Here is a 13430-nt window from a genome sequence, read left to right as displayed (position 1 = left end):
TAAGTGGTTTAATGTATCTTTGCAAATGGTGTTGGCATTATTTGTGTTCGGTTTGAGGTTCGATGAATGCCACAGCACAAAAACATATTTGAAAAAGAAAAGATTATTAGGGACGGTCATATAAAACTATTTATAGAGGATTATCCTTTCTATTGTGGTAAAGTGCAAATAATTTTTGTTATTTTTGTAGTGTTTAGGAGGAAGCAATTTGTGTTAACTTTTAAGTAATAAAATGTTACATGATAATAGTTCAACACAATAAAATAAACAAACTGTCAAGAGCAATATGCACAGTTTACACAACTTGTTTAATTAAATAATTTAATTATTAAATAAAAATAATAAAATAAGTTATTTTTAAACACAATTAAGTAAAAATTTAAAATATGTCAATTTTAATTACTTGCTTCTACAGATTTAAAATAATATTGAGTAGTACATTAAATGCTGAAGCATAATCAAATCGATTTAAACTGAGTTTATCGGCAATAAACTCCATGTAGTAAAATCAGTAATAAAAACTTTTTAATTACAAAATTTAATTAAAATTACACCATACTAATGTGGATTAAAGTGAGAGTGATAATGACATGGGAATGTTTTTACTTTACAGTATCAGAAATAGAACCATAAAATAACATTTATTATTATTATTATATGATTACAGTTGTGGATTTAACTTTTTATGCTTTTCACAGAATAAAAGAAATAAAAACACTACAAAATTTAATTATTTTGACATAAATTAAAATAAAAAAATAACTATTTAAAGTTCAATAAAAATTATATATTTAAATTATAAGATTTTTTATATAATATAGTGCCAAGTATACTACACGGAAGCAAGATTTATTACTCCCATATCATACGAGGCTTTTAAAGTGATTTTAGCGAAAAGTATATTAAATATGTCTTAAAAATAGTTTAAATGTTGTTTCAGTACTCGAAAAAATTCATCCGAATTATCTGGAACCCTGATCATTTCCCATTTATTAATAAATTATAATATCAAAAGCAAACAAATTATTGATCCATTCTCTAGCAATATGTAAATAGTATGGTTTTCAAGAAGTTAGTCAATCTAACACAGCATCTTAAGTCCGCAATTAAAGATAATATTGGTATTAAAAATGCATTTCAAGTTTTTAAGCATGTAAGCACAATAAAAAAATATCTTTTTTAACCATTAGGAATAACATCAAAAACATCTTAAGCATCTTAAGTCCGCAATTAAAGATAATATTGGTATTAAAAATGCATTTCAAGTTTTTAAGCACAATGAAAAAATAACATCTTTTTTACCCATTAGGAATAACATCAAAAACAAACCGATTATTGATTTATACTCTTTGTACTCCATACATAAGATTCTTCTTAAGAAGCTGATCAATCTATCATATCATCTAGATATATCACTTAAAGTAGGCATGAATACTAAAAACGCTGTCCAAGTTTTTACACCAGTAGTCCGAAATGTAGGTTGGAAATCAAAGTTTTATGCATTCCAAATCAAGCTGAATCAAAAATGATACTGATTCAAAGAAATCATTAAAGGAAGAGATCAAAATATGTTTGTCTTCAAACGTCTCCTGGAATGGTTTTTATTGTTCAAATAAGACAATTTACTGTGATCTTAATATGGCAAAAGAAATAGATAAACTCCATATGAACTATGTCAACACTAAATTGCTGTAACTTTGAAGGAGCTCCTTTTGATTGAACATATTTCACCCAAACGATCATTTTAAACAGTTAAACAGCGTTGGTTGGAAAAATATCCAGATCATAGGAATATTTTCGACAATTGCAAGGGAAATGATTTGGTCAGACGAAATCCTTCAAGTAATGACTCAGAACACCTAAAAATCAGGACATTTTGTCGACTTGATACAAACATTTGTTGAATTCATTCGGTGTTTAACGATATGCAGGTATTTATTTGCACATACAAGTACTATATTCTTGTTAAAAAAATATACAGCACTCTCACTGAGATGTCCCGTAAAGATATATGGTAGAGAACCATATTAAAAGATTAAACTTTGCGTTTAATCATTTTTGTCGCTCTTATAGAAAGGGACGATAAAGGTGCCATGACATCTGCATTATTACTATCTATCATATCCGACGCGCCGATTTACTGTTTGAAGGGATTCTATTTTTAAGGATTATGGCCAATTTAAGGACTTATTTCTAAGAAGAATTTTAATGGTTGCCAAAGGTTCAAGTTTGTTTTTAAATTTTTTTTGATTTTTGAGTGGCCAATAGGCCAAAGTGAATCCCTAAGATCTTGGGTATAATATAACATAACCTAATAGCGTTGTCAAATACTACTAAATTTGAAAAAAAAACCTGGTAAACTTGTAAACTAATTAATTTTAAGCTTTCGAAGAATTTGAAATAAGCCATTTTAATATATTTAGACATTATTTAGACAAGACTAAAATTGTGATAAATAGTTAGTAAATAGGTACTTTTTGATAATAATGTTCTTTGGAATTTATTACAGTACAATTAATTCTTGTAAAAAATAAATAATAAGTGAATTTTTAAATTTGAATATATATATTAATTAAAATTATAATGAAGCTCTTTGTCTTCTAGTATTTTTTACTCTTCTAAAGAATTAAGAATAAACTAGTTCTTAAGTTGGATTACATTTAAAAGACTAAAATTGTGTTAAAACTTTTTAGGTTTTGGAGTACTTTAAGATTTTAAATTAATTTTTTAATTTTTATTTTATTTCGACTAGTAAAAAAATTTACTTTTTGCCATAATGAAATACTTTTGTTTAAGTAATTAACGTCTTTTGCATATTTCGTAATGTCTTAAAATAGGAAACGTCGTAATATCTTAAAATAGGAATTGTAGGAATTTAAAAAATATTCAAGAAAGGAAAAATTCTTTTCCTAAAATAATTATATTCTTGGCGTTAGTGGAAAAAAAATTATCTTATTAATTTTTATTTTTAGTAGATATTTTAGTTTTTTTAAGTCTTTAAATAGCGTGAAAAGCTATTACAATAATAACTGTAAAAAGTCTAGACAAATACTATTATAAAATTGGAAAATCAAACAAGGCATCAGTCATTTGGAAAAATACTTTAAAATTGAATTTAATTTTGCCATTTGCAAATATTTAACATTTTTATATCAAACAAAAAGTCCAAAACATAAAAATATATAAAAAATTGTTAGATAGAAAATGCCTAATAATAAAAACCGAGGGGAGCTTTTAAATTAGGCTGTTATTAGAATCCTCATTTACACTGTAAAACAGCCTTAATTGTGCTTAGCAGATATAAATAAAGGCAACTGAATGGAAGGGAAAAAAATATTTTTTTTTGTGTGTAAATGTGGGAAGAATTGATTTTAAAATTGATATCACGTATACGCACTGCGGGACTCAAGTTACTCCTAGGATTTATCCTTAATTTGCTTTGTGCTGTTGTGTATTTTGTATTTTATATATTTTATATTTCTTTTAAATTCGTTTTTGTAATTTCTTTAAGTGAAAAGAAACTGAAATAATTGCAATCGAAGATACATTTTTTCATTATTCGATATATCTTTACACTCATTGATTGAGGCAGAGGAGAAGAATGAATTCAAACTCGTCAAAAGTATGATGAAAAAAGTGTTGATTACGCACTAAGAAAGGATTCTATTTTTAAATTGGTTGTATTTAATTAATTATCATTTATTGGATGATTATTATTGTAAATATTTTCTGATTCTTAATTTGAATTAATAAAAAATATAAGTAAGTTAAAAAGTTTTGACACTTTTTGGAAGCGGTTCCTTGAAAGTTAAAAATATTTAAAAATAATATTAAATATCAAGGTTTAGCCACTTTTTGGAAGAGGTTCCTTGACAGTTTTAAACAATCGATAAACTTATTGCAAAGAAATATTGAAAAAAGATTCCATGTAAGAATATTTTTAAGAAAAAGCTAATTTATTAAATAAAAAAAATAAAGTAGATACTATATAAAAGTACATTTTTAATTTCAATTTTCTATATTTTTATTAATAACAATTAAATATTGTCAACAACAATATTTTCATATTCTATGAATTGCTAAATAAAAATACTTCTAATACAAAACAATATAATTAATATTTTACTGAAAATATTTTATATTAAAGAAATTCGATTTATTCCAAACTAAATTTTATACTTGCATTGTCAGTACACCAACTTTCAATATACCATGAGTTTGTTACTTAAGACATTACAATTTTATTTCTTATCTTACTCAACTAAAAACTTCTTGTAACTTACGTAGGTCACAGAAAGTAACTCAATTTCAACTTATTTCCAGTGACAAAGTATCACCCAAAATGTTAAAAGGTTTTACCTTCAAGTTCATGTTTATACTCAACTTTGATGTCCTTTTAACTTATTATTTTGCCCTTTTTTACTTTAAGAGCCTTAAAAATGTTTGCCATTTTATTACTTCTTCTTTAAGAAGGTAAAAGTACTGGTTAGGTTCCTTTAAATTACAAAGGAAAGGAAATTTTTAATATTTTGATCAATGTACATGCACATAGCTGTGATAAAAATAGCAACAGACTACGAAATATCTATATCGTACAGAACATTCAAATTTATTTAAAATGTCTACTTAGTTTAGAAGGAGAAATATGTAATGATATATATAGAATATCGTGTTTTTTACAAGATAACGACACGTGAGTTTCAGACAGCTGTCAAAATAAAAGAAGCTCTCATATTGAGGACACAGACTAGCTATGAGCTTTTTAATATTTAATTGTAAATAATTATCACATACTTATTAAATAACCCTCGTAAATTTAACGTGATTAGACAAATCAATATATGACTATTTATTTGCACATTTTTGTCTATTTGAATGCAAACCAATCAATTTTTTAATTTGAAATTCAGCACAAAGGCGTTTTGGTAAAGCACCTTGAATATTAGTTGAAACCATTGATATCAGATGACTATATCCCGAAGCTAACACCAGTGGCAAATCAAGCATAATTAAAAAACATACAGGAATGTATGAAATATGTAGAATATGTTCTACTATTTAGACGCACTCTGCGAAAAGCGCTTTGGACATTATCAATTTTATTAATAGATTACTTCCAAAGTGGTGAAACAATAAACTTAGTTTATTATTAGTATTTAGAGAAAAACAAAATAGTCCTAATTGAACAAATTATTTTATAGAACAAAAGTTATTCGAAATGGAATTCAAACGTAATAGTATAATTACGTTTTATTTGACTGGAAAATCACAACCAGACAAGCAAATGTTACTTGTGAGCTCAAATACTTCAAAGAGAATAAAATGTTTGTACGTTACTACCATAAATCGTTATAATAGTACAAAAGGCGTCGCTAAACGATATGATGATGGGCGAAAAAAAACAATATCACCTAAAATGGTTCGGAAAGTGAAGGCTCGACTTAAACGAAATCTACGTCATATTGGTAATCAAATGGGCAAAGAACTAAAATATGCCGCCGAAGCACCCAAAGCCTATTCTAAAATGAGCACAAGGTTCAACTATAGCCTTACAAGTTCCAAAAGGCACAAAATCTTACACCAAAGCAACAAACACTTAGATTCGAAGAAGCAAAGGAATTGATCTCCTTTGACGAATTTCCAAACATTGTGTTCTCTGATGAAAAAAATTTCCCCATTCCGTAGTTCATAAACTCTCAAAATTATCGTGTTTTCTTAACTGAACGCACAGCCTAAAACACTACGAATGAGACTACAAATAGCCACCCGAAGTAATTTTCCGTGGGTAGATGTGACCAGCGATGGACGCTCTCTAGTCGTTTCCATCGAGCTTGGGTCCTATAAAATGTTTTAAAAGTTGCTTTACAACTGTGGGCACGCAAACATTTCAGTCGTAGACCATGGACGTTCTAACAATAGTCGGCACCGGTCTCGGTCTTATAAAGCCTGTGTGAACGAAGAATGGTAAAAAAATCTTATTTTTGTCTACGCAATGGCTTTTGAAATCGCCAGATGCAAATCCGATGCGCACTTTCATTTAACCATTTTGGAGAACAAGGTAAGGACTTAAAATTATACCAGTATAATTATACTGGTAGTTATACCAGTAAAAAGTATACCAGTGCTGAAGAAAGCCATTGTTCGAGAATGGGAAGATCACATTCGTGAAGCATGCAATTCATTTTTTAACCCTTTGAAGGCCATAGTGAAGGCAAAAGTTCGCCACAACGAGCTAGACTGAATGTATTCTGAAATTTTGATTATTTCCACAAATTTTTTTAATTCGAATTAATAAAAAATAATTTCACACAGAAAAGATATGGTCGCTTGCATAGGTAACCTTTCGCCTTACCCTGTATAGTAAATATAAGGGGATATTTTGCAAGCACTCCGAAAAACCACCACAGAGTTGGGATTTATATATTTAAAAATAGTTGAAATAATTTTATTACAGTTAAGAGAAATTAAATTATAAATATGGTGCCATTTTTACAAGTAAAAATACGTTCTTTTTTATAAATTTACCTCAAACCTAATGATAAATTTAGTAACTGAAATTTGTATGCATACACTGAAAATCGTGAATAGTGAGATATTTTAATAGTTAAAACAAATAAAAATATTTTTATATATTATTAAATATCGAAATAAACTAAAAATATTTATCTAGTTTTTACCTGTAAGCGCCACCCATTAGTTTGTTTATAACCAAACCAATATCATGTAAGGTGTATATATAACCTTTTGGAATATGTGGACGAACATCGCGTAGTATGTAACTATAAATGAAAAGAAAACAATATAAAAAAAATTTATATATACATATAACTAAATTTACGAAAAAAAAACAAATTAAATACATAATCATAAAATAAAAACCTTTTATAGTAAGTAACTTTGAGTATCATTAAATTAAAATTCGACTAAGTAATGTAAACTTACCCCAGAGTATTCGCAGGGCCGTGCTTTGTATTGTACAACTCTTCAAGTCTTGGTATTGTTAAGAATTTTTTCATTGAGACACCATTTTCCAAAAGCAGTTTCACAAAATCGATTCTGTCGTGTTCAAGTGCCTGCATCATCGCTTCATCCAAGGCACCTAAATTACAACGTCGAAGAGAAATTGATTACGAAAGCATAAATGAAAGGCAGTCTTCGAGTTTATCAAATTTAAATAAATCAAGTTTACTTAATGAAGCTTAAAATTTTACTATTTAATTTAAAATGCAAATCATTTATATTTTTATTTCCTAAGGTAAATATAAATTATATTTCTAATTTTATTTTTCACTTCTACTTACCGTGTGGCCATTCTTGTCCATAGACAAAAATCTCACTACGTGCGATATCAACACGATTCCAAGTTAACGCCAGACTAAGCTGTTCCGGTGGACTTAAGTGCTGTGACTTAAACAGTGCGGTTAGTATAGTTTGATCCAATTCTTGCGCTTCGCCTTCGGGCTTCTCTTGTATACGGAAAACTGTAATCTGCGAATGACAAGCAAATGTGTGCTCGTTTAAAGTACTAAAGCTACCATAAAGTGAGTGTGGAAGTTGGAATAAAATTTATAATTTATTTGACTGCTTTTATTGTGTTGACAAAACCGTAATGAAAAGCCAATTAAAATCTTAATAAAAATTCGACAGCTAAGTAAATAGTTGTGTTGTTATTGTGCTTCCATGCGACACCAATACCGAAACCAGTTGCGTTGCCCATTGGCAAAAAACTCATAGGAAAGATATTTGAATGTGATGTCGTTAGTCAAAAACAACAGAAACAGATTCCGGCAAAATCAACAGTTTGATATACAAATTCATTCTAAATGTGGGCCATAAAATAACAAACACCAACTAAATAACCATAATACCGTCTGCAGTGTTATTATCCTGTGGTGGGCTGAGTAACACCAATTCGAGAAAGCAAATAAATTGAATTTTGCCTGAAGTTCAGCAAAAATAAAATCAGCAGCAAATTGATGATTTTCTATATACATTAAATTTTAACAAATATATATTTATTTATTGTATACATATATATACAAAATAAGAAGAAAATGTAAGATAATGAAGTTATAATAAATCGTGTTTTTGATATGCTTTTACTAGGTGATTAACTCATTACACGCATTGGGAGCATGAAGAGATGCCGGAACAGTGGAATAAAATTAACACACACCCGATGTATTGCAGGGATAGAGTAACAAATTAGGATGTCTCACAATGTTATATTGAAACGGTTTTGATAAAAAAATATGAAACTTTATAAATGGTAACAATAGGATGAGCAACAAGACTATGTTTCTGGTAGGATGTCAAGAATATAATCCATTATAACCTACAACTATGTGCTGAAATGATTCCAATCTCTACTGTCAGAAATTACTTCGAATGAATCAACTGATTGGTAAAAGATGCAAGGATTTATTATAAGATCAACAAAGCATTTCTGTGCTTAGTCCTAAGGCAGTTGCTTGTATCTACTTTGTTAGTATAAAAAGTTTTAAATCTAAGATAAAGTATCTAAGTATAAGATTAAAAGGACTAAAATCTACAATGAAATAATTATGGGTCAGATTAAAATATGAAAAATTTTTGTGGAAATAAAGCGTAATATTTGTATTTATAAATTACGAATAAAATTGCTTTTAAAATAAAAAAATAATCTCAATTCGTATATTCTACCTTAAACTATTGTAAAGATTAATAAGGTAATGACTTTCAACGTAGTAAGAACTAGATTTTTTATACTACACAGCTAATCTTATGAAGCAGAAAAAATTTCATCTCTTTGAATGAGAACCAGAACGTTAGCTGTTGATAATTTCGAAATATCAGATGGAGATAAGGGCTTCTAAGGGCTTCTATTTTTTTGCAACATAGTCTAAGATAACAAGGAACGAAAAAAGAATAGTTACAAAAACATTGAATAGGTGTATCATTTGTTATTTATCATTAACTTCAGATAACGTATTATTTATAACCTCAAACAAATCAATCTTGTTACTATGGTAATGTAGGCTATTGTGACATTTCAGATAACCTGAGAAATGTGTTAGTTCTTTCCTACTAAAGAGTATAACCCACCGTAGTTGTAGAAACATTATCGTAGATATTTTTTTACGATAATAATGCAAATCAATCAACCCTTCAGATATCTTAACGAGAGCTTTAGATTAATCTTGCTTAGGAGGGACTCTTTGGCGTAGTTGCAGGGACAAATCAGCTACTTCTATCGGTAGCGTTTCACGTTTCCATTTGAGACTTAGTTGTGGAGCAGCTAATTCTACAATAAGGCACCAGTCTATAAAATTGACTTCTATCGGTAGCATTTCATATTTTCAGTTGAGACTTAGTTGTGGAGTACCGTAGGCACTGATCTACAAAATTGAAAGTCTTGCAAAAAAGCTCGCTCACGTATTGCTATCAATTACTGCATTTCAGGCGTCATACAAAGACTTGTTTATTTTTGCTTTCCATTTGATGTAGCATATCACGACAATCAATTTAAATTGTCAGGCAAAATTTTTAAGAGAACAATACTTTGATTACTACGAATATTTTATGCAGATAAGGTCGTATTTTAAATCTTTTCAAAGGTTGATTCGAGCACAGACCCTACCTAATAACTAATCTCCCCTTTTTCATATACATATTTTTCATATATATAATTTATAAATTATATTCCATAATGCTTTATTTTCAATTAAAATTTGACTTTAGACTAAAATATAATTCCTTCATTAACAGCAAAGTTTCAGTTAAAACCGCAAATTTTAATTTATTTCATAGTACAAGAAAACAAATATAAAACAATTAAAATTTGAATTTTGGTACTTAATGTAATTATTGAGGTACTTTAGTATTAAATTGCCACCACGAAATGTAATTAACTTTAATGTTAACATCTTCATAGGCCTAGACAGTTCATTAACGTTAAATGTTATTAATTACTTTGTTAAATTTGCTTCACTTTAAATTAAGGTTCTTCACAATTTCATAGTCCATTTAACTTTATTTGATTGCTATGTCATGGCGGAAATTTTTAAAAAATATTTTCACAGAATTAATTTAATGAATTATTAAAAATTGAAGCCGTCGGAAAATGTTGTCAGGCAAGGAAAATTTAATTTTAATTTATTAATTACAGAAAAGTAATAAATTTAAAGACTTCAGTACTTCAGTAATTCAGGAAGAAGCTGAGGTCAATTGCTGCTGAACTGTGCAATCAGAATTAATGATTGATAAGTGCTATTAAATGTTTTTTTTTAATATAAATTCTTTAAAATAATAATAAATATGTCAAGTGAAATTCATTTGTATGAAGCATTTTTATGAATTTTTTTTTAATATTAAATCATTAAATATAATCCATTAAGAGTATACAATCCAGACAAGATTTCAAACGTAAATAAAACGAAGGTTTTAAACCCGCAACGAAGTAAACAAAAAGCTAAAGAAAATCGTCAGCAAAAAGGATGGACAATGCAACAGATGATGAATAAAAAATTAACAACTAGTGGACAACAGCGAAGTACAAAGAAGGACAATGCAGAGTCCTTAAGATAACCCAACCTAGGCAGTTATAAACTCCACAATTACACACATATTAATATGATATTTTGTGTCTCACAGTATGAGCATTAGAACACATTCCAACTAAGTTATTAAACCTCGAGAATAAAAATTAAAAATTGGATTGACTTCTACATCTATTCTGACTTTTCTTCATTTGTGATATACGTAAAAAATTGGATTGATTTCTACATCTATTCTGATTTTTTTTCATTTGTGATATACGTAAAAATATAAATAAAAATTTATGAACATTTAACTAAATTAAATAAAGTGAAAGCTTTCTAATTTTAGGTAGAAAGAATTTGGTAGTAATGTAGCGTATACCTCAAATTTCGACTGGATTTAGTGTGGCTAATCCTTAGTCTGGTGTCAAATATGACTCCAGAAATTTTTATTTTTTATAATGTATCACTGCATCAAACTCCCTTATTTTGTTAGCTGGCAAATCAATCTTTTCATTCTAAAATTTACATATAAGGTCTGATGCATAGATTACAGCAAGTTCCTGCCTGCCTTGTCCTTCTTATTTTATCACAATACTGCTATACCGTTCAGGGCTTTCAAATTCGTAGAGGAAAGCGCTTTTTTATAGAATATTTTGATATGCTAATTCCTATAAGTCCCGAAACGTATTAGAAGTTAACTTTGTTATTACTTCTTAACTGACAGTTCCATACTAACATAGAATCAAAAATGTGTGAATTTAGTAACAGATAGACATTGTAACAGATAGTACGCAATTTGTACGTCTTTCGATGGAATATATTTTTATGATATGTGTGCATTTCGTCTCATAATCATTTTCAGCCCTAAAACTGTCTGTGAACCATTTGATTTTACACTCCTTAAAAGAATTTACATAATTGTTTCATTTTAGTTTCCTGCTGAACTTAATCAGAAAGAGTTCCTCAAAATACTTGCAAATGTTTTTCTATGGAAAGTTGAGTAGGAACTTGTCAGATAGGTCCTTAAATTCTATATTATTTTCGAAACTGAAGCATTTATTTTTATTCTCAATATTGTTGTATATAGATTAAGTTGAGTTACGCTGCCTTGATATTGTCTCTGATGCCTCAGTTTACTATATCAACTTACTTAGCACCTACGGTACATTGTGATGCCACTACTTAGCATGACACCTTCATTGCTAGTTACCTATGGAAATATTTTGGGGTCATAATAAAGCCCAGTATATTTTTAATCTTAACTTTGGACTCTTTCTTATGTAAGTGAACTTAAGACTTTTGTGTAGGAATTTCGGTCTACTTTTTTTTAGAGTTAGTCATCAACCTTTCAACTTATACAATATTCATAAAAGAGCATTTTTAAACTAAAAACATATCCACCAAACAGCCCATGACCGGTCATACTGGTCACTACTATGTTGCATCCACTTTCTGCACCATCATGTGTAGAGGGACAAGTTCTTGCGTTGGTTATTTGTCATTAAAAATATATTTAAGAAGCCTCAAAGTGTACTTTGCAAACATTTTAAGTGCCAGTAAATTAAAAACAAGTAAACTATTTTCGAACGCTTATTCAACTAAAGTCTCTTTAATGACAAAAGACATAAAACCTGAAAATATCACAACAAATTCGTTGAAATAAATTTTCAGTTTATGCCATGCAATTAAATATTTTGCAAACTTACCAAATTTTTATTGCGTGTACACTGCAAAAGTTCCTGATAAAGTTTTTCGGCCTGATCCATGGCAACTTCGAAAGTTTTTTGTATTGTGCCAATTAAGTAATCCCGCATGGACTCCAGCACAGGCTGCTCATCACCATCTGACGCATATCTGTGTAAAGTAAAGGTCGGACATGAAAATAAACATTAAAATGGCAGTAAGTAAATATACAATTAAAAGTGTTGTTGTAGTATGAGCGGAACCGGAAATAGAATAAGAAGTAAAAGTACGTCTGTATTTACAACAGAACAGACTTAACGCTTCAACAACTGAAAACAAGAAATAAGGGAAGAAATAAAAAAAATAACAATAATTACTACAAATTAGTATGAAATGGCAGAAGATTAATTAAATTAATTGAAATGAATGTGCCTCCTTAATTCAACAGCCAGTAACATAAAGTAAAGTAATATATAAAATACGAAAATGCAAACCAAACATCAGTAAACCAAAATTGTTTGGTATTTGGTGGGGAGTTGTGAGGCGAATAATTCCAATTGGATGTGGTTGAGTTTAATACCATCAGAAGATGGGAATTAGAGTTTTGTGCGTCTGTTTGGGCCAAAGGAAAACGAAAACCAAAGCTTAATTAAAAAAATAAAACAAATATTTACTGGTTCAGTAGAACAAATTACGTTGTCAAAGCTTCAATAAACCAGAAATGGCTCATTTAGTTAATGTCCCAACACAGAAAATGACTTAAAATATTGGCTACCAAAATTTTGCTGAAGGCGAGGAAATGATTTCGAAAATTAATGAAATATTAATATAAGAAGCATTTCAAAATTAATTTTTAAAGTCAAAAATGTAAAAAGATACAAAAAAATTTAGAAAAATATTTACATAAATGAATTTTAGATATAACGTAAATTTGTTACTTAAGATTAAATAAGTGGGACTCGTTTTATATATAATATATAATACATAAAAATATATATATATTATGATATAAATATTACATTTGCTAATTACTTTGGACAGAAAATTCTGCTTGAATTCTCCACAACAAAAAAGTAAGGGAAATATACAAAAGAGCACGGAATGGTGACAAAGTCATTATGAAAACACTATTTGGAGTGGTGCCAAAGTTTCAAATATGGTGATTTCGACATCAAAACTAAAGAGCAACTTAACAAAAAAACTTGAAAAATAAAGAATTGAGAACTT

At 28.6% G+C, this 13430-nt stretch overlaps 1 protein-coding gene across 6 annotated transcripts in view; it reads right to left on the bottom strand.

Moving 5' to 3' along the window:
- The window catches only part of LOC119678566 (transient receptor potential cation channel trpm-like), a gene marked incomplete at its 3' end in the record, with an annotated part of 96281 nt that overhangs the window by 22800 nt on the left and 60051 nt on the right, over positions 1-13430 (bottom strand). For all 6 annotated transcript variants that reach the window (XM_038090463.1, XM_038090465.1, XM_038090467.1 and 3 more), the window contains 4 exon segments: positions 6678-6779; positions 6943-7099; positions 7302-7488; positions 12227-12374. In XM_038090463.1, coding sequence (XP_037946391.1) covers positions 6678-6779; positions 6943-7099; positions 7302-7488; positions 12227-12374 — 594 coding nt within the window.

This window comes from Teleopsis dalmanni, chromosome 2 (assembly GCF_002237135.1).
Source record: "Teleopsis dalmanni isolate 2A chromosome 2, ASM223713v2, whole genome shotgun sequence".
NCBI classification, from domain to species: Eukaryota; Metazoa; Arthropoda; class Insecta; order Diptera; family Diopsidae; genus Teleopsis; species Teleopsis dalmanni.
This window is presented reverse-complemented; position numbering and strand designations above follow the sequence as displayed.